At 40.8% G+C, this 25,138-nt stretch overlaps 1 protein-coding gene across 1 annotated transcript in view; it reads left to right on the forward strand.

Moving 5' to 3' along the window:
* Nucleotides 1–222: 222 nt before the first annotated feature.
* The window catches only part of RGL1 (ral guanine nucleotide dissociation stimulator like 1), an 83,684-nt gene continuing 58,768 nt past the window's right edge, over nt 223–25,138 (forward strand). The window contains 2 exon segments of the mRNA XM_030032672.2: nt 223–366; nt 1,363–1,473. Of these exon segments, the coding sequence (XP_029888532.1) occupies nt 340–366; nt 1,363–1,473 (138 nt within the window). The 5' untranslated portion in view covers nt 223–339.

Here is a 25,138-nt window from a genome sequence, read left to right on the forward strand (position 1 = left end):
GGCGGGGGGAACGCCCCCGCTTCAGGCGGCCGTCCGCGGCGGGCTGCAGCCCCGCTGCCGGTCCCGGCGCGACGCCGGGCAGGGACGGCCGAATCCGCCGTAACTTTTCGGCCGGGGCTGCCCGCGGTAAACAGGAAGCCCCTCGGCGGGGCCGCGGCCGGGGCCGGGCCGAGGCGGGGCCTGGCGCGGCCGCCCGCCCTCCCGCCTCCCGCGCCGCGGAGCCGAGGGGCCGCACGGCTCGGCCCGGCCCGGCCCGCGGCGGCGGCGGCCGCTGACAGGGCGGAGCGGCGGCGGACAGCGGCGGCGTGCCCCGTCGAGGCGCCCGGGAAGGCATCGAGAATGAAATTGCTGTGGAAAGCTAAAATGGTAACCGCGTGTCCCGCCCCCCCCCCCCCCCCCCCTCCCCGCCTTGGCCCTACCCGCGGGGTGCCGGTGTCGGCGGGGTGGCCGGGCGAGCCGCCCGCTGCTTCCCGGAGCCTCGCTGGAAACGCTGTGCGTTATCGCCTCTGCGATCTGCCGGGCTTCCGAGTGATGCTTATCTTCACTAGTGACTGCGTGCGTGTGCCTGACACGGAGAGGGTGAAGAGAGGGAAGTTAGTTACCCCTTGGAGAAATTCGGATGCATGTTTTCTGTCTGCGTTGCAGCGGCTTGCCCTCTTTTGTACGGTTAATAATCTAGGAAATGAGGAGTCATTGCAGCACATGTTCGGTTAAAGTTTGGAAGACGTTGCATGCACTTTTTTTTTTTTTTTTAATCCGCTTTCTGTTATTTGTGAGTTTTAAAGCCTCGACTCTGTAAAGTTTTTTGTAGCTTGAAATAATAGGTTTTGGAAAAGCAAACCACAAGCGCTTTAGATCCCTCCTGTCAAAAGAAATAAAGGGTTGCTGTATTTTAAATGCTTGTTAGCTTCAAAGTTTAAAGGCTGTCTGCCTAAGTAATTCAACAGTTTTAAAAAGTGCAATTCCTTCCATAAATGAAAGGCCAAAAAGATTAATTGCTTTAGAAAAGGGGGGAGGGGGAGGGAGAGGGAAGAGAAGACTGCTAATCAAAACCAAACTATTTCCTTAGAAAAGACTTTATACAACTATTTAAAATATGTGCTAGTCTAGGAAAAATAGTTAAATGGAAAGTCAGGGTATCTTGATACCACAGGAAAGGACGGCTTGCCAAGAATATCTCCAGTGTTCCTTCAATCCCAAAGTATCCTGTATTGCTTTGATTGTTGTATTTACTTTGTGCAGCCTGTCTTCTGCCCTCAGCTCTGCCTGAAGCAGCAGAGCACCTGGTATAGATTGTGGTTAGCAGAACAGGGAAAATGTTCCTTTCTCTCTTACTTTTTTTCTTTTCCCTTTTCCTGGCAGAGCACAATTCAGGACTGGGGTGAGGAGGTAGAAGAGGGAGCTGTTTACCATGTCACCCTGAAGAGAGTGCAGATTCAGCAGGCTGCCAACAAAGGAGCAAGATGGCTAGGGGTAAGTAAAGCTGGTGTGGTGGCATTTTGGAAGGCTGCTCCTGGACTTTGGAGCCTGCTGAATTCCACACAAATTGTTACGATATTAACTTTTAGCACTGACTGCTCTCACTATTTAAAAAAACGCAAACACTCAAGTTGTCTGCCTGGGTCATCTGAAATGCTCTCTCCTTGTGTTGACTCTTTCTCTTTTCTTGACGTGTAAAAAAGCTTTGGCCTGTTGTGGCCATGTGTCAGATGATACTTAGTGCAGAAACAAGAATCTTAGCTTATGGCCTGAGAAGTTGAACATTTAACAGTTATTTCAGACTGGGCTATGGCTTATTTCTGCTGTTAGGAACCTACCTCAGATCTCCCAAATAAATAGTCATGGTATTTTGACTAACAAAGGTCTCTGAAAAGTTAGCAGAAACTTCCTCGAAACTTAAGGGAATACAGGTTTGGGTCTTATTTTCGTATTGCTTTCTCAGACGGATGAGAAACTAATTGCATTTCTGCAAGAATTACAGCTCTGTATTGTTTTTCAAAGGTGTATTTCAAAGCATGAAGGCTTTAGTGGTAAGTTAAATGGGCTTAAATGCACACACACTCAATTTGGCACACTGCTGAGTGCCTTCACCTCTGTCAGGCCAAGTCCCCAGCTGATATAAAATGTCCTCACTTCATTGGAATCAGTGCAGCTGTGGCAGTTTGAGCCAGATCTTCAGGAGGTAGCTATAACTTTCCTATTATTTTGTTATGTTTATGTATTTTCTTTGGGGATCAAAGGCAATAATATAAGAACTTGGTTTGATGTAGTATCAAGGTTGGTATTTTAAAGGCTCTTAAAACTGCCCTGAGATTTATATAAAATCATTTGCTTGTGAAGTTCTGTGACATAAAGCAATACAGCAGTGCTGAAACTGCAGTCAAGAAAAATAAGCAAGTTCTGTCTGCATACAGATAGTGCTTAGAATCTTCCCTTCCCATGTTTCCAAGAAGTACATAGAGTTCTAATCAGAACAGATAATTTCAAATCTGCTTCCTTTGAGTGGCAGATTTCCCATCTTTGCATCCTGTTTTCACCAGGAAAAATATTAGAAAGTATTTTTGAGCTCCTGTAAATTTCCCAGCTATGTAAGAGGTGGAGATCATTTTAAATGTGTCTGTGTCCCACAAACATACTTCAGAAAAGTAGAATTTTTTCCTATTTCAGCTATGTTGTTTCTTGTATGTAGAAGGAGTTTGCCAGGTCTTGGTCATATTCTCAAAGGAAGAGTGCATATGTGTTCCTGAGATCATCACCACAGCTGATGGTGCCGATCTTAATAGGAGGACAAGGGACTGCAAGGTCATGGAAGTGACTTTTAGCTTTCTGTGGTTAGTGTTATTTTTTTCAGGTCAGAATTGAGCCTTGTTTGTGAGGAAGGAGGCAGTGTGTCAGAAGTCCGCACCTGTTATGGGCATAAATTGGTGACTTCAGCTTACAGGGTGGTATCTTTCATGAGCAAAAAATCTTATGCATATTACTTAAAAATATTTTTAAACGTATGGGCTGTTTGTTTCCCTTAAGCTTTTCAGAACATAAAATATTTTAAGCTCTTTTTGTGATCTTGTTTTATTAATGGCTTTACTGTGGTCCTAAAGTCAATAAATAGCCTCTAACCCAGAACATTATTTATGAATAGTCATCCCTGCCCCCAGCAGTTTTGCCTTGAAAAGCATAATTGTCTCTTTTATAATTGTCATTAGGTGACCTTTTTTTTTTAATCTGGAGCTTATAGGGTTTTATGATGTTAACTTTTTTTTTCTATGTTTGAAATTCATAGCACTAAATTAATAAGCTGATGGATTTATCAATGCTGGTCTTAATTTTTTTGATGGTGCGCTAAGTCAGGCTTAGGTTGGAGACTCAAGGTCAACTGGAGAGTATGGGAACAACTTATTTGTACATCAGCAAGTATTGAGCCTTCATTGTAACAAATATAGTAACTCTGTTACTGATTATATGCATGTGTGGGTTTACTTTTTAAAAAGTTACTTCGTCAATGTCAGTTTGTGTCCTGTAAAGGTCTGCTTAGCAGTTTGACCTTCACTGAGGCCCTGAGCTTCTTGTGGTTTATTGGTTGTCGTGGTTTAACCCCAGCCAGCAACCAAGCACCACGCAGCCGCTCACTCACTGCCCCCCCCACCCCGAGGGGTGGGGGAGAAAACCGGGAAAAAGAAGCAAAACCCACGGGTCCAGATAAGAACAGTTCAATAGAACAGAAAAGAAGAAACTAATAATGACAATGATAGTACTAATAAAATGACAACAGCAATAATGAAAGGATTGGAATGTACAAATGATGCGCAGTGCAATTGCTCACCACCCGCTGACTGGCACCCAGCTAGTCCCCCAGAGGCGATTCCCCACTCCCACTTCCCAGTTCCTAAACTAGATGTGACGTCACATGGTATGGAATACCCTGTTGGCCAGTTTGGGTCAGCTGCCCTGGCTGTGTCCTGTGCCACCTTCTTGTGCCCCTCCAGCCCTCTCGCTGGCCGGGCATGAGAAGCTGAAAAATCCTTGACATTAGTCCAAACACTACTCAGCAACAACTGAAAACATCAGTGTTATCAACATTCTTCACATACCGAACTCAAAACACAGCACCGTACCAGCTACTAGGAAGACAGTCAACTCTATCCCAGCTGAAACCAGGACATTGGTGCAGGTCAAGTTCCTGTGACTTGAAAAGCCCAAGTCTTAAAACCTCAATGTTGCATGTGACTGTTAAATATTGTGTGGTATCAGAGCAGGGGGTTTGATTCAGTGGTTCCAGAGTGTTTAGTTCTTAGTGATGCTGCATTTGTAAAGTGATTTGGAGGCTTTTCAGCTGTGAAAAGCGTTAGATGGTAAATTATTTGATGTGTCTGAGAGAAATGCAGATCTAACTGAAAGTTTCATAGAACCTGTGTTGAAAGGAATATAAAAGGTCTTATTTATTCTAAGTGTGTTGGGATTTATTACCATTTCCTTTAATTACTGGGAAGCTTGAAATCTTGCTTAAATACATTCTTGTACAGGTACCAGTAAGTGAATGAACCTAGATCTTTCATGTTTCAGGACACGTAATAACCTTTCCTAAAATTCTCTATCCTAAGAATCCATCCAGGGTTCTTGAATGGTTGGCCTTATTATGACACAATGGTCTGTTTAAAAGCCAGTCATAAGATTACAGCTTAAGCACTGTAAACACTTGCCTATTTAAATACAGAAATGTCTGTTTTGTGTTTCAAAATTCTACAATTAATAAAAGAAAAAGACAAACAGGCTGTGACTTACGCAGTCATCAGCAATTCCATAACTTTCAAAAGTGTGAAGCTTTTGTATAAACACTGAATTTCTTAGCTTTAAATTTAATATTAGACATCAAAGGATGCCAATAATAGCTACTGTTTTTGTCACTAAATACTTAGTCACTAAATATTTAGTGAAGCTTAAGACTTTAGGCACTACAGTATTATGAAATATTAAAAGCCCTAGTACTAGCTCAGTATTGTGCTAGATGCTGCACAAAAGCACTGTCCTGACTAAAAAGAATTTACAGATTACAGACAAGCCTCATTTGATATGTACACATATGTTGTCTCAGCTGATGATTGGTATCCAAGGCAGTGGTATCAATTTTGCAACAGTCTGATTTTTCTCAAGTTATTTGTAGACATCAAGGCAATGCAGAGTCTTAAAACTTCAGAAGTCAAATGTAACCTCTGGAGATGTTGAGGGAGAATACCTCCCAAACACAATAGGTTCGACAAGAGAAAGCATGAACGCATTTTTTTGAAAATGAGATGGGTTTTGGTGTCTCCAGGATAGACCTTGAGAGGTCTCCAGGTTCTTGAGAGAGATGATGTGGAGATTGGGAACAAGCCATGAAGACCCGTGGAAACTGAGATACATGGCCTAACTTCTTTGTGAGAGAGAAGGATGGAGACGTAGAGATTTATATAGATGGATGGTATGCTCAAAAGAAGGGATGAGGAGAATGCTTTCTGCAGCAGGCTTTTGAGTGGACATTCAGCATCATTTTGAAAGCCATTACATCAGGCTAGAGAAAAAGGCATATCAGGAACTGGAATAGAAGGTTTGAGAGTGCAGCAAAGAATTTTAATGATGTGGCTAGAAAGAGAAGGTTGTATTTTAAAACTGTGACACAGAAAGAACCTGAAAAATGAGATCCAGCTTACCTCTGAGGATGTAAAGACAGCCTGTAGGGAGACTGGCACCCTGTGTGTCAGACAGGATGGTGCTATTGTCCATGAAGAAAAGACAACAAAGCAGAAAAGACAGGTGAAAAGTTTAGAGTTCTGTGGGGTTTTTTGATCTTGAACTGACAGCCAGGTACCCGTAAAATGAAACAGAGACAAGCTGAATCATACCATAGCCAGAAGCAGGTAAGAACAGTAAAGCAGTGGCTGTAACAGTAGATCAGCTGCTAAACACCTGAATTTCTGTTGCCAGGAGCAGTATGCTGAGGGAGTATGAATGGCATTGGAAAAGGTTAACTCCAGTCAGTGATTTATTGTAAATAGTAAACTGAAGAGTAAACAGCTGAAAGAGAAAGGAAAAAGTAGCAGGCAGAGAAGTGGAGAGATGGGGGGAATGTATAAGAGCTGAGAGGCTGAAAGAGATTTTGACTAGGAGACTGATGGGACTATGGGAGGCAACAGGTACAAGAGAAGGCGGTATGAGGTGGGATTGGATCCATTGGACAAATGAAAGGATCAGAGGAGAACCACAGGAAAGAAACTTCTGCACTTGTCAAATGGTAGAAATGAGAATTGTTCAAGGGTTCCTTTGCAAAGAGGAACAAGGGCCGGAAAATTTGAAGGGCTAGCACTACAGATGTGGAATGAGATTAAATTGAAATACTGAAATTGCTTGACTATGGAGTGGACAAAATTGAAGAAAGAGGGGAAAGAAAAAAGGCCTTTCTAGTGAAGGTAATTGGCCTGGTTGTTGTGTTTGTGCCATATGCCAATGGATGCATACACTAAAGATGCACCAGGACTAGGGGCTAGCAGAATGGGCCTTACAGGGATGGAAAGAGAAAAGAATGAATGGTGTAAGACAATAAGACAGGAAGAAAATGAATGATCATATAAATAGCAAAGAGGCAAGTGAGGGGGTGTTTTAAGGCTACCTGGTTGGGTGAATGTTCTTAGCCACTGGCAAGAATTGAACCAAGGCAGTAGATACTACTGCCAGCTGATTCCTTCATCAAATATGACTGATCCAATAAGAGATGATGCTGTATCAGTGGGGTTTGTCTTAAACTCTGTAGAAAGATAGGTAGAGTAGGTCTGTGAGATGCTTAGCTTTACAGTGGCACACTTGTAAACCATGGGAAGTATTTGGTGAAGTCAAGAGGAGTAGGAAGTTCAGACAGTTGAATGTGTGAGCTTGGAAGTTTGAGAGTCAAAACTGCAAATGCTACCTTGACTTCTAGTTTGAATAAGGGGGAAAAAAAAAACCCCTTTCAGAGAAGGGTGCAGGCATAATAATCTAAAAAAGATGTATTTTTTTTAATTTTTTTTTTTAGGAATTAGGTTTTGACAAATACAGAAAAGCTCTTGTCAGCAGAGAAAGCTGTATCTAAGAGTTAAAATAAGAGCTGCCAAAAGTCAAGCCTTACAAAGCAAATGAAAACAAAGTGTCAGCTGTACAAGAACAGCCAAAAAATAAGTCTGCTTCACAGAGAGAATTGAGAAAGGAATTAAAGTTAATATATATAACCCAAAAACCTAAATTATTTTTTGCCTGTTTTCTATAAGGATAACAAAGGTCAACCTGGAGGTTGATGGTAATGATGGCACATGGGGCTTTCACATGTCTTCAAGTTTTGTCTCTGCTTAAGAGCTTAATGAGCCCACTCTGGGCAGCTGGTAGTGTCCACCCCAGAACTACAAAGGAACTGGTGTAAGAAATGATAGTCGAGCAGCAAGGAGTTTTAATTCATCGCTCAAGTCAGAAATGCCATTGTATGACTGGAGAACAGCAGTGGTGCCTGTGTTTGGGGTGGGGGAGGTATGGCCTATGTAGGTAGGAGATATTTGTCTCATGAAGATAACTGATCTTCTGGATTTAAAAAGGCTGTGGCTTTAATCTGTTTGTTTGAAAATCTGCTCTTGAAAACACTTGAAAAAATTAGTCTCTGGAGAGACTGAGGAATTATAAATTATTTTGAAGGACGTGTTGAAGAAGAGCTGCTGCTGCAGCTTAAGCTGAGAGAGGGACTGTTGGTCTGGAGACAGGTGCCTATGGCAGTTCTACATGGGTCAGAACTGCGACTGAACTGCTGTTGTGTGTTCATTAGGGTCAGTGACATAAAAGCGGGAGCATGCTGACAAAATCTGATTGTCTGGCAGAGGAAGAAAATGCCTGGAGGATGGAAATATCCTACAGGCTGATGTTCAGGATTACTGTAACAGAAGTGGGTTGAAACTAAGTAGCACAGAAAGCAAAGGCATGTTTGTGAATGTATTAAAATAATTTCTGCTAAAGGATGATATTTTTTGTCCTCATCCCTTCCAAGTTTGGCTGTATTAATCAGTCACAGGATATGTGAGCCACCAGCATGATGCAAAACAGAAAAGCCAAATGTGATATTGTTTTAGATTATTGCCAGGAGAGATGGGAAGTGTGAACCCCCTTGTAGAGTGTCCTGGCTCACAGTCTGTAATTCTGGTCATTTTTGAGAAAGTTGATTTAAACTGGAAAGGAAACAGGAGAGGACTTCTGGGATCATCAAGAAAATGATGAATATGTCTGATTATAATCTGAAGACTATAGCTTAGTTAGGTTAACAAAATGAAGATTTAGGGAGTATATGATTAAAACCTATAAAAAATCATGAAGTAAGTACAAGGGAGGAAAAAGAACCATTCACAGCAGCTATAGACTGGTGTATAAATTGTTAGAAATTAGAATAAAGTTTCAAATCATCAGAGCAATGAGATAGTGGAGTGGCACTCCAGCAAGAGTGAAGGAAGCAAAGAACCCAACAGCATCAACACTGGAGTTGGATCAGTTAGTGAAGAGGATTATAAGGTAATTTCCTTTGAGAGCAGAACACAGCATCCTCCAATTGTATGTTTCTAAGCCAAGAGGAAATATGAGAGCAAGAAAGTGTGCAGCGAAGGGGAGGATTGGCCTAGATCATTGATATGGAAGTTGCATTTTTGAGGGAAAAATGTGGGACTTTGTGACAAGAGAAAAAGAGAGATCCAGATGTATAATCAGAGAGGGAGGTTGACTGTGCAGAGCTGGTTGTATGTAAGAGATGAAGATGAGAGGAGAGTCCAGAGAAGAGAGACTGCAGAGCGGAACATTTTGGAGCAGCTACTTTGTGGTAGATATAAGCCATAGTCTTATCCAGGCTGATGAAGAAAAGGTGTGGCTGTAAAGCTTTGGTTAATTCAAGGTAGGCAGTGGTGCTGGTCTCTCCTGCTGCTGGAGAGATCAGTATGTGAAGACCAGGTCATGGTGAAATTTTAGATTTGAAGTCACTGTTCTAGAGGCAGTGAGAGAAGGGCAGGTGGGAGTGAGGAGTACAGTGGGGAGGGAGGGAAGATGGGTGAAGAGAGTGCCTTTTCTGTACGTATGTCTGAATACGCACTGGGAACCGGAATATGGAGAAGTGGATGCAGAAAAGTAGCAGAGAGGTGTTAGAAAATGTTATGTGGAATTGGAGGAGGGGGAACAGTGGTATAAGAACAACAGAGTGGATGAAGTGCCGCAGAAAATGAGCTGTGAAAGGTGTGGGTGTGGCATGGGCAGATGGACAAGAAGATTACAAAAATGAAAAGAAAACAAGAGTTTTTAAAATGCTATGAAGTGACTTTTGGAGACCCCCCTGTTAACCAGTGCTTTATCTCACCCTTCCAGGGGTTAGGGAGGGTTGGGTGACTGGTGTCCAGCCCTCGAGGAATCAGAGGGAAGCAGTGAGGAATGAGTCGTTGAGACAGGAGGGGCTCCCTAATGCTTGCAAATGTTTTTCCTATCAGAGTCCTTTATCCAGGAGGGAGTGAGGAAAGAGCCTGCACTCTGCTTCTGGAGTTTTTACTGGGGCAAGTCACAGGAAATGTAGCCAGGAACAGGAGTTCCCCCAGGCCCCTGTGCACCTGAGGAGGCCTGGAGAGACTGTATCTTCACGTCTCAAATGATTGCTGAGCTTTTAGAGCCAGTCCTCAAGCATCAAGTTTCTTGCTCTACTGATGGATGACACAGACTGCTCTTCCTTTGAGTCTTCAATATCCAGATAACAGAGAAATACTATGCTCCCTCATGGCCAGTGCTGCCTGGTTTAGTTAGCCATTGGTTACATGTCTAGAGTGGATTTTAGATACGTGTTTTTTTCTTTCTGCTTTCTTTTTTTTGGCCCTGGCTGAACTTCTGGCTGTGGGGTTTGTTCAGACAGAGATTGATTCAAAATATTACTTGTCTCAAGGTGTCTTTAATGCTATAGCATTGGGTGTATAGCAGAACATGTTCCTCCAAAACTATAAATGAACTGCTGTAGAAGGATGCTTTCAAATATCTTCAAAATTCTGAAAGGGGAAGAGCTGAAAACTACCAAATCTATCATTAAATACTTTTGTGTTTTCTTAACACTGATATTATTTGATAACTACCTTTTCTGAGAATTTTGTGGTGTTTTAAAAATGAATTTTGAATGATTGTCTCACACTGCACACTGCATATGACCACAAGTTTGGCTTCTAAACACCTCTACAGTCACATACATTGGCAGGAAGCTTGTGTTGGAAAATTCAGTCAGAAAAACATTACAAAAACTTCTGTCTAACTAATCTGTATCCCAGTTAGGACCTTGGACATAACCTTCTCTTTGACTTAAACAATATGTCAGAAAAGAAATTTTAGTTTGGATTTTTTTTTCCAACATTGACCTCCTAAGTATGGGTTGAGATTTAAATGGTGCCCGGAACCATCAACATTTTAGGAACATGCAAAACCTCAAATTTTCTCTCCTGCCCTCCCATGTGCCCTTCTAAGCCAGCTCTGTGATTTCTGTTTTTATCTTACTCTTAGATCCCAGATGTTCTGGTTGAGTGTAGTTTCCTGTGCAGCCGGCAGGCAAGGACTTGGCTGATTGTTGTTCTTGCTGCAGCTTGCTGTTTTGTATCTTGATTTATAGCATATGTTGGTCCCTCTTGGCTAAATCAGACTCTTTGGAATCAGGTTCCTGCAGCCTGCCCTGACTGCCCAGACCAAGGCCAGGGTGTAGTTCTGACCGTATGTTTGGCAGAAGCAGAAAAGCAGTTCCCAAGGAGCTGACAGGCTCCCTACAGAAACCGGGTTGTGCTATTGTCCGGTCCGAATGCTGTCTTCTCTGAGGAACTGTCTTGGAGAAGGAAGAAAGATGGGCTGTGCTCACATTGATTTTGCATGGTGGAAGATGCCTGTCAACTGCTGGAGACCCACAAAGTAGATATATAGGAGATTTAGGAGGGAACCGAATTATTTTGCCTATAGACAGGTACATAGTTATCAAAAAGAAAGCTTTGGCATCTCATTCAGCTTGCCTTTTGGTTTTGAGTAGGGTCTTTCCTCCTGTATTTTCCTTCAGTTGTGAGCGTAATAGTACCATAGCATCGTAGCCCTTATTAATGACTTCTTATGGAATATTTTTCTCCTTACTTCCCTGTTTGCGCACAGATCTCTGTTCCAGGGATATCCCAAGCAACACTCTCTGATGCAGTCATCAGCTGGGTAATAGAGGCTGTGTGTGGAACAGACACTTGAAAACTGAGCTTATTATGAGTTTTAAAATGGAAGCCTGAAAGATTACTGTCTTTTACTTTCCCAGTTCCGAATACAAAAAGCATAATTAGAAGGGTAACTGGCTTTGTAGCACAGTGTCATGCTCTCAGTTGAGTTTAAAACCTTCCATTCCAAGCTGTCAAAGGGTGACAGGGTGGCAGGGCTTTAATCTTGTGGCATTATTAACACTGAGTTAAGGCTGTAGGATACTCCTGCGAGGCCACATGGCACTAGGGAGAGAGACACAGGCAGCCTCCCTTCCTATAGGGCTGTGCAGAGGCATCTCCTGCTAATGATTGTTATATTAAGTGGAATAGAAAGAGCTACGGGAGGCCTCTTGAGCAAAAGTTGCTGGAGACTGCACTGTTCTGTTTCTGCACTGGTTGCATGCGACTGCATTTTGGAAATCTCACTGCCAGCTTGCTTACATATGAAAACTTGCCTTTGGGATACTTTTGGTTTACCTGTGGCACATAGGAATATATTGACATCCTGTGCTATAATTGATCTCCACTGGGAATTCTTCTGATAGCCAGGATGCTTGTTTGTTTAAACTATGCTTCTTGGATGGTAGAGTTTCTCCCTGAATTCTAGCATCTTAACTGCCTTGCTGCTAACATCACTGAGTGTTATCATGCTTGCTTTTTCAAGAAGAAGTAAGTGAAAGGAATAACAAAAAAAAAAAAAAAATCAGCTTGCTCTGCAAAGAAACTGGCATTTTCTTTCTAAATGCTAGAAGATCTAGGTCACTTGTTGGGTTAAAGAAGTGTTGGCAAGGAATGTGGCTATGTGTCATCGGAAAGCCTGGGAGAAGCAGCATACGAGCTGGACTGAGATGCTGTAAGGAGAATAGCCCTGGAGAAACCATTAGTTTTACAGTTTTGGTTTTGATGTTTTCATTTAAGAAACATGCTGAAGCATTGTGAACATGTTAGTCATGCTTGGATTTAAATTTAGCCTTGGTGAAGCTAATTAAAAATATGTTTAGTGACAGTGTGTAAATGTATGCTTTGAACTTGCATCTTTTACTACTGCTGTAGGAATCTGTTTTCTAAATATATAGCTTCCTATAGCCAGCACTGTAAGCGGGTATAGCTGTGTGAAGAAACGAGCACAAAGTGATCAGATCAGGGCCTAACCCCTTGAAGAAAATGGGGTTATGTTGTGTGAAAGGGGTAAATGAATGCTAACTTGGGGTGGATCCTGTTCTTGCTTGTCTTTGTGTAGCCAGTGTGTAGTATCTTGTAAACAAAAGCCAAATGTGCGTGATGTCTTAGTGTTCTTTATCACCCTAGTAAGATAGTATCAGAGATTGTAAAACATTATCTTTATGCATAAGACTTTTTTTTTTTTTTTTAAACACCAGAAAAACGGAGTGTTCCACTTGTATTTGAAATGTTTTATACTTAGCAGATTGCTCAGACAGCAGAACAGCTGCTTTTGTCCAGTGGATGTGGTCCAGTTTGGTAGACCATTCTTTGAACCCTGGGATGATACTTCGATACGTTTTATTTGCATACTTTTCTGTACCTCCTCATAGGTAACACAGATACATCTAGACCTCATTGCTAAAGGGCTGAGCAGCTGATGAGCAGTTATCTCCAGGGAGTTGTAATGGTTTGCACCTGCAGTCTTTCAGAACTTCTTTTGCCCTTGATTCAGCCCCAAAATGCTCTCTTTTCATGTTCAGTGGCCATACAAGCTCTTGAGAAGTGACTTGTAGTTCTTCATGGGTGGTACACTAGCATGTAGGTTTACATTTAGGGCCAAACTATAAAGTCTGTGTTATGTTTTTACACCTTCTGGAATAAGAACTTTATTGAGATGTATGAGGATGTGGGTTTTTTGGTTTGGTTTGGTTTGGTTTTTAATAGAGTTTTAAAGCTATAGTGAGGAATTTTATGTTTTGGACAGAAATCCATTTACTGTTTGTGGAAATCACTCTACCTTGGACCAAAATGAACTCATGCTAGCACCTGAATACAGCTGGTCTGTAGTTCAGTTCAGCACCGTGCCACCAATAATTTAGGGACCGGAAGGAAAGTAAAAATGTATCCGAGTGAAATTATAATAATCTTGCATTCTTACAGCATCTTTCGTCCAAATAACTTTCAAAGCATGGCCACAAATTTTCACCAGACAGACTATGTGAAATATGTTGTAATGTAACATAGTACAGAAGTATGATTTGGGTGGGGCTTAAAACTCAGCATCAATGCTGTTGGCTGGGATTTGGTAGAGTTCCCCTTTATCTGGGGGAGGTGGGAAAGACATGAGAAAAAAGTGTTTCTTAAAAAGGCTGTTTCTTGAGGTTGCCGAGGAGGTTGAAGCATCGGGGGGAGATGGATTAACTGTCAAAGTTGCATGGTAATATTTATTTAGTGGTTTCATAGTGTTATCACATGGATATCTTCTCCACATGTGACATATATGCCACAAGGAGCAGCTGCTTAACAATGCAGAGCAGCACATTGAAACAATTTAGGTCCAGAAGTGAATTAATTAAAACCATTTTGGGAGAAGACCTGGACTTCTGAGAGTCTACAGTTCTGTGGAAGCATTTGCCCACCATGCAAGAGCAGTTGTGAAGGCAGGCTCAAATATTAAGCTGAAGTGGGGAATGAAGTGAAGCTTAGAAAATACTATTAAGGAGATTACAGTAGCACCTCATTCATTCCTGATGCTTGTTCCTTCATCTCAAAAGTAAGAGAACTAGAAAAGGGATCCACAGATGGGAAAGGATTGTTGGCATTTGGAGACACTGAAAAGGTGAAGACTTAAATCTGCATCTTGGTGCAACTAGGGTTGACGTGCAGGTTTAACAATAAGTGTCTTTGATAACTCTTCACAGGATTGAGGCTCGATACTGGCAATGAATAGGAGGATATAGCAAAGGCATTTAAAACAGTGAGTGGAGAAGGAACACTCCAGGGAGTGTTTGGTGGTTTTGAAAGCAAGGGGAGGAAAAGAAATGTGTAATTTTACATTGCATGTAATTAACCTGAAGGACTTGCTGCTGGAAGAAGTAATTGAGTCCAACTGAGTCTAGAAGGATTCAGAAAGGATTAGACATTTATATGAATAATGAGCACAAATGCATGAATACTACATGAGATTTAAAACACAAGACATGTAACATTTTGTGATTTAGTTATAAAACCAACTCCTGCACTTGAGAAGAGTCTTTCCCTTTAGACTGGTTATTCTGTGTGTTATGGGTGTTATTTCTTCACCTTACTCTATAGCATCTGGCCATTGTCAGAGGGAAAAACCTCTAGTTTAGTTTAAAATGACAATTATTATGTGTTGCTGTTTATAAAGTTCTGGTTTCAATTTGTTTGCAGCAAATATTTAACGAGGCAGAATAAAATTGAACACAGGCACTCATAAAAAGAATCATGAGAACTTTAATGTCCAGAAGATGTGAAGGCCATATTGCAACATAGTATGGGAGTTTGTTGTGGGCCTGTTTTCCAGAAGTCCTGCAACATCCTCCTGGTCGATGAGAACTCTGGGTGCTCAGATCCTGCTTTTATTTTTTTGTGTAAAACAAAAGTTTGTGTCCTTGCTGTTTTAGACTCTGCGAATGTAGGAATTATGTGGGTAGCCCTCTGCTTTACCCCATTCAACTTCATAATAGCCACTTTAAAAATAAGGCAGCTAGAACAGAGTATGGTACTCTACATGTGGTCTCATCAGACCTTTTATGCAGTGGAAGAATAATGTCCTTTGTCTTGCTTCGGTACCCTTTATTTATACTTTGCAGAATTGTTTGCTTTTTGTTGCTGCTGCTGTTGCGTTGTGCTGAAAGATTTAATGTTGTGCCTACTCTAACCCTTCAGATCTTTTCTCTGATCTGTGTGCCACAGTGTGACCTTTGATGGTAGTACTTTCAACAGACTTTTTTGCTGGCCTCTTACATTTCTCTACATTTAGTTGCATAAGCCATCTGTCGCCCATCAGAATGTAGCTACCCTTTAACAGCTTTGGCAATCAAAATGAAACTTTGGCAGCCTCCAACTTAGGTGTGAACCTTTCAGCCATTTTGCATGGTAGCATTCATTAACCTTTTGCTCTCAGGTTACTGGGTTACAGTCTGATGGAGTTTTTACATGTTCCTCTTTGCCACCAATTTATGTCCAAATTTTTGCAGTCATCTCTGTGTAGCTCAGCCCTGCATCAGTGTAGAAGTTATTACATACTGCAAACACCACTGAAATTTGTGCTGGTGGTCCCTTAGCTGCTGCTGCTCCACTTGTCTCCCGTGACTCAAAAATAACGGGTAATCTTCACTGAGAATAAACTGGTTGCTGCATATGGTATTGAGCACATGAATTATTATGTATAATGGCCCTGTCATACCAATTTGAGGACAATTGTGATACTGGATGTAGAAAGGTACTGCAAGTCAGGAGTCCTGTGCTCACTATTCATTTGCTTATGACTCACCCTGTGGCTTGAACTGACCAACTTATCTTCTGGGGGTTTAATTTTCTCACCCGTAATATACTTACTATTCATTTTGAGATTTAGTGATCTGAGGAGTGCAGAGGCAAACTCTTGTGCTTTAATACAACTGTATAGATTCAAACCTATGAGAGAGAAAACTCTTCTACTGTGCCGGACAAGCAAGAAAAGTTCCATAGCAGAGCAAGATCCTCCTGATCTGCCCTGTGACTTTGTTGTACAATCTTTACCATTGAAATTTTGGGGAGCAATATAGTCTGCTGCTTACAGATGCAGAGGCTTGGCTCTTTAATCCTTTCTGTGAAGAGAAAGCATGTTGGATGAGACACCAGAGTTTATCTCCTTCTTCCTAAAACCTCCCAGCAGGACCCCAGCTGTGCCACGCAGCACACAGAGGAGTGCCTCTCCTGTGGAGTGGGTTGCAGTATTGGAGTGGGTTGCAGGGACTTCGAGTGCTGCATGGGTCTCCAGCACACGGCCTGTGGTCTACAGCTGATGATGCTGCCACTGGGCCACAATGGCACTAATAACGTGTAGACATTTAAAATGCTTTTGCAGAGTGATCCTGCCATTATATTCTTTTCTTTAATATATTTTCCTCTTATGTTCTTCCCACCTTTTTGTTCTGAACGCAGTTTAAAGGAGTATTTTCTTTTCCCCTCCCACCCCCTCAGCTACTTTGTACAGCTGCCTTTCTCCTTATGAAGGCTCAACCTTTCTCCCAGTCAATAGCTGTTTCTTCCTTTCTAGGGAGCCCACGGGCTCTTTGTGCAAGTAAAACAACATGTTTTTATTATAAAGTGGCATTTTCTATTGAAAGGTCTCAGAATGATTGAGCAATATGGAATGGCTGAATGCTTTGAGATACGTTCAAATTATCATAGCTATTGGGCTTCAAACTGGAGACTTGCGATATATCTCATGTAGTAGCTTAGACTTCCTGATCTCAGCAGCTCCTTCTGACTCTTAAAAATCAATGATCTAAACTTCTGAGTATCTATATATCCTAAAGCAGAAATAGGCCATTGCATGTTAAAGAGCTATCTAGGGTTTTATTTCCTCCTATATATGGTTTATGCCCCACATAAACTTGCATAAAAGCTTGCATGCATTGAATCATATTGAGTTTTCTGTTTTGACTTGAATCAAGTGCAGAATGTCCTTCAGTTGTTTATAGCATTCATGTGGATAGAACTTACTAGACGAGGTTGGTAATGTTTCAAAGCTTTGCTGGTGTTGGGATGCAAATGACAAGTCAGTACACCCTTCAGGATTAACTGTTGTCTTCAGTGCAAAAGAGATTAGTTAACTAAATGCTCCTGAGGTGCATTTGGAAGCCAATTTAAATATTACATGCAAATACAACAAGAAAATTATTAGGAAGATATGCCTACGCATCCTTTTGTCTATTTGCTTGGTTTGTAGTAATCTCTAGCTCTACCTGCAGTGTGTTTTGTATTTTTAGAGTAGAAACCCTTTAGGGCAGGGATGGTGTCTTATGTTTTGACATGGCAGCCATTGTGCTGCTGTTGGAAATGTTTCATAAGTAACAATAACGTATTTCATTTGGAGGTCAGAACTTACACTTTTGCATTCCTCCCATTGAGTGCTTCAGATTGATTCTGGCTGTGCTTTCAATCTGCTGGCTCCCTGCAGCACACAAAATGTGAATGAACTCTTGCACACTTACTTAAACCATGAGGCTTGAATTCTTCATGCAAAAACAGTCATTTTGTTCAGAAAACATCAGGTGGCCTTAAAGTTATAACAGGACAGAGAAGAACAGAGATATGCTATTAACTCCTGGTAGGTAATTAAACAACAGTCCCGTCCCCCCCCCCCCCCCCCAAAAAAAAAAAAAAAGAACGGACAGTAAACATGGACAATTTCTGTTTTATCTTTCAGCCTGCTATTTTTCACTCTTTCTTTCCCCCTTACTTGTAAGCTATACTTATTTTGCATTCTGACTCAATACTTCCACATAATTATGTGTGTGTTTTGATTTGTGTCCATTGCCTAAGGATTTAAGTTCAACTGCAACATAGCGTTCTTAAACTGAAATACAAATGTCTGCAGTGGGCTCAGTGCCAGCTCACGCAACCCATGCTGCTTTCTGCTGTGTCAAAAGAGATGGGTTAATGTCCAGGTGCTGTAGTTACAAGAATGCAGTAATTTGTGTAGATATGCAGTATGTTTAGTTGTCATATGCTTATGCAGTCTGTCATAAAAAATGCAGAATTTGTCATAGAGAAGATACCTATAGAATTGGCACAAGGCTGTTGCCATTGCAGGTGTGGTCCATACAGACATGCATGTAGTCATACATAGACACTCCCTTTGTATGTGTGTGTATGTGTACAAGAGAAGAATCCTAAACAATTCCATGACTGGATCCCATGTGTTGTCTAGATAATATAGTAAAAATGCAGTTTGGCCTGAACTAATGATTGAACTAATGTTTTTGGACTCTTTCAGCACTTAAATAAATGTTCAAGCTGGTAACTCTTAATATTAGGTAACACTAGCTTACTATTACTGCTTTTTCTACTCAGACCCCACCCTGGAGAGGTCTCTTAGTTTCAAAACAAAGGGTAGCAAAAAGCACAGCCATTGAAATGAAGTTTATAATGCAGTTTAGGTATGTATTCATGCTGTGGTCATAAAAATGGTTACTTACTGTTAACCTAGTTCTTTTATAAAAGATTAAAAAAGCTTGGCAATAGAGATTGCTCACAGTAATTATTATGAAACATGTACCAACATTTCCTGGATGTTTTTTCTTCCACAAAAATACCTTATGTTTCAAGTTCAGTTTATTTTAAAATCTGAATCAGTCTTCTACTAAATATTTTCTCCTTTGTCAGAATGCATTTAATCTCCCCGCACCTACAGTTTTATTTTCTAGCTATTCATACTATTAAAATTGATCACTCTTGCCTTGTTTACACTGAGTGCAGTAGCAGTTTACACTGATTTCCTGAGTCAGTGTAATTTTAATTTCTGTGTACTTTTTGAGCAAGCTTTACAGTGTGAAAGGAAAGCCAACAATACAATCAGGATGAATAAAACCATTTTGGGTTATGTAATATGCATTCATGCTACTATTATGCAACAGAATTATTACTTGTGGCATCCTTAAATCCATTTTGAGTTCGGCAGTGTTGCCCGCTGTCTCATACAGGACATTCTTTGTTTCTACTGACTGAGCAGAAAGTGATGATGAGCTCCACAATTAAATTAAATTGCATTCCTGGAAGGGGAAAAAATAGTGTGACTTTTCACAGGAAAAGTATCACTAGTTTTGGCTACCAACAACATAGGTACTGGTGAAAAATGGTCTTTACGTTTCTGAATGGTCAAAATACAATTTTTTCATGTTGATCTATAATTTTCATAAAATGGTGTGTCTCTTGCCATATTAAATCTGTCTGACTGTGTCAGTGGTAATATCAATCATCCCTTCTCTTTGCTATATTTGGTGTTTATTAAAAAATGACAGCATATTTTGTTTTAGCATTTTTCATGAAAGAAGCACAGCAAATGGCTTTACTAACCAGTGTTTCAAAAACAAAATTTGTGTAATACCTTTCCTCTGATATTTCTTAGGGTAGGCATAGAGTTGTCATCTCTAACATCCAGGCAACTTATAAATATGAGGATAATTGAGAATTTTCGACTTCTGTGAGGTGGTGATGTCATCGGCCTGATACCATAGCAGTATGAAGTGGCATCAAAATTCAGTTGTACTAGAAATAACCCTGTGATGTCTAGCCTTGTGTCAAAATAATCAAGGGACATATAGCAATAAAATAGGGAATTAGAGAGGTGGGAGTGGACACAATATTAAAATTGCAGTTATGCAGTAATTGCAGCACAAGCATTGAGGTGGATGAAACCAGGAGAGAAGGCTTGGGACAGGGTTACATACAAAGACTTGAAGGACAAAGCTTTCGATTTCAAGGCAGACTATGAGTTATTTATGGATTTGGACAACGACTTTAGCAGCTGTATTTTTTATATCTGGGAGGATATTGATGTGGGTGACATGGGGAGAATGTTCCAATAGTGTAGGCCTTTGAAATCTAGATTAGCTGAAAATAGGAGAAAGTATTCTGTGTAGAAGCCACAGTGTTGTCACGTGTCATTGAATCAGGTAACCTGACTGCTTCTAGCTTATACAGTCTGCCTTGTATAGAATTCTTTAATATTTGCATACAAAAGGAGTCCTGGAAGGACAAAAAGGGACTAATATGTGATTTTAGGTCAGTAATTTTTCATAAGCTGCCGAACTTATTGAAGTGAGGAGGGTAGGTTATTACCTGTGCGTGTTCATGTTTGTTAGAAATGCTCTTCAAGTTGGGAAGTTGGCATGGCCTTAGCCATTTATGCCATGTTTTCAGAGTTTACTTATCTCTTCCGTAGGAGATTTACACACCAATAAGTGAATTCCATTATGTGTATTCAACCTGGCTGCTTACAATGCATATCAGCGTGTCATGTTGTTTAACAAAAATATCAGAATAATTTTTGACAGTATTCTTTTTTCAAAGTATTTGTTTGTACCTTGGTTTGTACTACTGCTTGCTTGCTGTACCTTTAGTTGTTGGCTCGTGACAGTATTCAGCAATCACTCAGTAACTGTGCAAAAGCTAAGGCCACGTGAAGGTGTCTTCTGTTGAACACTCTGGTGTCTCAACCCTATATTAAGACCTTAGCTGACTTGTATTGCATGACACTGGCAGGTGACTCCTCCAAAGATGGTAAAAATGCATGAGGAGGAACTGGGGAGAAGTTTTTATTTTGATAAGAGACGGTTTGTTTTCAAGCTCCCCGTAGACCTTACAAAGAAGTGAGTTGTGATCTGGCCTTTTGAGCTGAATGCATGGATTTGTCATGGTTTCAGTTGCCATTTTTAGCTTCTGCCATCTGCTTGTTGCAACAAAACTGGGTTGGTCTGGTGGTCTTCTACATCTGCCGTATGGACTCAGTGTAGAGATGATATTGCTTAGTTTGATAGAGTACTTGTCATCTGTGGACTCTGAAGTACTTGTAGAGGATGTTAGTGTTAATCTGCCCTTCCATAGCTGGAAAAACTGAGGCACCCAGGGGTCTTGCATATGGGTCTACTCAGGGCTAGTATTATTACCATGGCTTGAATTTCCAGAGTGCTAAGGCTCTCTTGAGCCACCTTTGAGGACTTCCCGGGAGGCACTCTTCTTCCTGCAAGACTGTCATCTGAAAAGCCAAACTCCCTACCAGTCAACAGATGTTCTGCTTTGTGCAGCTAAAATTTTTGAAATTTTGAAATTAGTTAAAATCTGCGAGCAGAGAAAATAGTTGCAAAGGTCGGCCAGTAGTTCTGACTAAACGTAGTGGTGGCCAGTGTGCAATCTGATTTGTCTAATGTTTTATAGACATGGATGATATTAACTTCTGGGGTGGTGAACCCTAGAAACATTCTGCTTAATTATGCTGTGTTCAGATAATCATAATTGAGGCTTGCATTCTGTACGTAAATACAATATTTGCTGTGCTGTGAGCTTGAACCTCTAAGTATTCCTCAGATAGAAAGTGCAGTATACCTATTATCGTAATCTATAATCAGGATTACTGAAAGCTGTTTCAGAGTCAAGTGAAATATTTGACCTCATTTTTGTACTACTTTTCCCCAGTCAATACCCCTTCCTTTCTCCTTTATGGTTCCTAGTAAGTAACTCAGCTTGGGAACTGTAAGCAGGCTTCGGCACCTACAAATTTCCAGGACAGACTGGAAGCAATGAGGGTTTGGGGAGGGGGGAAGGCAAGTTAAGATAAGGATTGATAGGAGAAACAATAATTACAATTTACTGTTTCTAGGGCACAGGGGAACTGCCCCAGCTGCCTATTTCCCCTCTTTTAGGCACCCTCTATAATCCATACCTGTAAAAGCTTTTGTTAGTTTTGACAGTTAATCACTGACTGTTTTATTCAAGTCCAAAGACTCTATGTAGAGCTCTTCCCTCATGGAGACACTATGTAACACATCCTTCATCTCCAAGTCAAAATATTTTACAAAATGGGCTGATTTTATTTCCCAAATGGGCAATAAAACCTATTTCCTTGCCTTCATTCTGGTGCTCTACTCACTTAGCTGTTTATTATTTTGAGTATTTATTTACTGCTGAGTTTGGTGATCGGACATTTTGGTGTTCCTATGCGCCGAAGAGAGGAGGATGCTGAGTTTTACAGAGGTAATTCTCTTCTAATACAGAAGGGCTTTGGAAAGATACTTAATATGGGACACATTCGTTTGGTGGATTAGAAGAGTGTTTCTAGTAAATGTCATTTGATGACGGCTATTCCTCAAACAATGCAAGATGCACATGACTAAGAGTCTTACCTGACTTATTGTTTTCTTTTTCTTGCTTTTCTATTTTAAATTCGGAACTTGCTAAGCTTCAATGTCTGATCAAAACCACCACAAGGAATATTTATACATACTGACGTATTATGAAAATAATACATCCCCGGCATACTTAAGAGAGAACAAGATTGTGGTGAACTGTAGAACTGTGAAAGACGACAAACAAAAATGAAAAGGGTTTAAGTGATCTGATGTTTCAGGTTCAGCTGACACAATGAAGACAGTAAGTCAGGCAAGAGAAGAGGGTGGGAGGCCTTGTCTTGATTGTGTTAAAAGTCCTTCTAGCAAGAGGGGTGAGAGTCAGGATGAGAAGGAAATTTTTGGTAGGTAGGAAGCAATGAGAAGGTGAGTGCCTAAATCATACAACATAGCTAGAGATGGAGATTTGGGGCTAAGCTGTTGGGGCAATTTTTGGCCTCTTTAAAAAGCTTGTACGCTGCTTAGTGAACCTCTCAGAGGACTTGATTCTCACTGAATAATATGGCAACATTCCTTTGCTGCACAGATGCTTCTAAGAAGTGGGCCAAATTCAGAGAAGGAATTTATGTGTTCCCATGGCTGAATAAGTTTCACCATTTGTAATAGCTGGACAATGCCATTTTAATGTAGACCTCTTTGAAGATTCAATTTCTTAATGCACTTGCTTAAACTCCTTTGGATGCATGCAGTGAGAGGGATGTGTAAATTAGGCTGCTTTACTTTTGCTTTGATTCCTTTAGAGCTAGTCCCACATAGTTCACTGATATCCAAATGAGTCTAAATTTGCATAACTTCAGAAGGTGTGAGAATGCACAGCTCAGTACCATGGTATGCACGTTGTTTCTTATTTTCCCCAGAGTGGCTTTAAGTAGCTGCAAGGTGCCTGAGTGAAAGGGTTCTAACTGAGCAACAGCGTTTGTGTAAGAGGCGCGCTTTTTTTTTCTTTTTTTACCTCTAAATCTGACCCACAGCTTTTGTTACTGTTTGCCAGCTCTTCAGACAGATACCAGCCAGGCTGTGAGCTCTAAGGATACGAGAAAATGAGAATGCCTTTTATATAATGATCATGGAATTAATTGGTCCTGGAAACTCTGGGTTGCTGCCAAGAAAGGTTATTTATGTGGTAAGAAAGGAACGGAAAAGGGTGGAGCTTTGGAAATCCAGGAATACCCCTAGCTGTCAGATCATAGGAAAGAGCTCATAAAGTTATTTTGGCTTCTGAGTTTGGTGCAGTCAACATGCAGAATTCTGATTTTCAGCAGCATCCAAAATGAGGGAATAGGAGTTAGCGAAGTGGAGAGAGCTCTGTGGAGAGCCCCATAGTCATTTTACTTCCAAGTGCACTGTACAATAAAAGCAGCCGCTCTTGCAAAGGCAAGCTGCCTGGAGTCTGCAGGCTGCAAGAGATCCTACCTCTGGCCACCCAAATCCTGCATTTCAAGCCACAGTTTCCTAGAGTGGAAATTCTGCTTCAGAATCAGAGTCTTATCTCATGCAAGCTGTTTTCCAGGCTGACAGTTCTGCAGAGTGGAGGACAAGGACAGAGAGGAGAGTGGTGGGATACAAGGCTCTTAAATACTGCCAACGTTGCAGAGCTGCTTGCAAGAGCAAGTGTGGATGTGTACACCCGGGGGGGCCTACCCTAACAACACTTGAAATACTTGAGACTTAATTTGATAAGCTTTGTCCCGTCACTGCTCTTTTTAACGTGAACTGTAATGTGGTATTGTTAGCGCAAAATTACCACTTTTCACAGAGGGTTGGTTTTTTTTTTTTTTTTTTTAATTGTCATGTGGTGTGGGGGGGGGGGGGGGGAGGGGGAGGTCAGCACAGTGTGTGCAAGTTTGAGTCAGTTCAGCATGATTGTCAGCTGCCGTGGGTTTTATCTGTCAATATACCTACGGGACTATCTTGCTTTCTTCCTTTTAAGGGGAGCAGGCTCAATTATAGAGTTCATTAAGAACTTTGTTGAAAGGGAACGCTATGTCAAATGAGTTGTTAATATCTTTGCATTTGTTCTTTACAAAAATACTTGACTAAAGTGATGTGTGACTACATGTTAAATGAAGGATACCCTAGGCTTTTCTTCTCTCAGACTGGTGTTATGGATGCTTGTATTTCTGGAGCTTTTGAAGCTTAATCATGCCATGATTTCTTTATCCCCTCCTCCCCCCCCCCCCCCCCCCCCCCCCAGCCCCCGGATGAGTGTAGATATTAAAGGCTTATGCTGGAGAGCATGTGTGTAAGAAAGCAATATAAAAAAAAAAAAGGGCAAAATCACAAAAAGCATCTTATTCCTACTTTCAGAAGGTTAAAGCTGATTCACATTTAGGCAAACAGTGAAATGAAAGAGTCATTCTTGATTAGAGAACCTTATTGTTAGTTAACTTATAAGTGACTGCACTTTGGGCTGTTTTATTCTGGCATAGGGTGTCTTTTTAAATTTAAGATTTATTAATTTTAAATTTAAGATTTTAAATTAAATCTTTAATTAATAAAGATGTGTAGAGTGGAAAAGTCCCCATCTGGAAAAGCTGTAAGTTTCAAGGAAAGTCAAAAGCATTTAAAAATCTGTCAAAATCAGTAAAAATTGAGTTTAAGACATACTAGTTAGTTAGGTACTCTTGAAAATAATTTTGCAGAACTTCTATACCACTTCTTTAGTAAAGTGGTAATGTTTTTATATGACTAAGCCTGAAGAATATTTGATATCTCATTTACTTATGGTTCATCCCAGTTGTTTTCTTCCGATTTTTTTTTTCAGTCTGCCTAATGAAAAACAATTACATTGATTTCATTCCATGATACTCACTTTCAAATCCCAACAGATAATATTTGCATTGGAAAAAAAACTGCAGACCAGTGGTTTTTTTGGGTAAAAGCGATTGTTTCCAGTGATATTTGTGAAATAATGACTACAATTCTGTATGTCATTATTTGGGTAGCAGCCTATTTTTGTACTATTCAAAATTTGAGCTTTTTTTTTTTTTTTTCCTTACGCTGAGTCTC

Source organism: Aquila chrysaetos, chromosome 12 (genome assembly GCF_900496995.4).
Source record: "Aquila chrysaetos chrysaetos chromosome 12, bAquChr1.4, whole genome shotgun sequence".
Taxonomy (NCBI): domain Eukaryota; kingdom Metazoa; phylum Chordata; class Aves; order Accipitriformes; family Accipitridae; genus Aquila; species Aquila chrysaetos.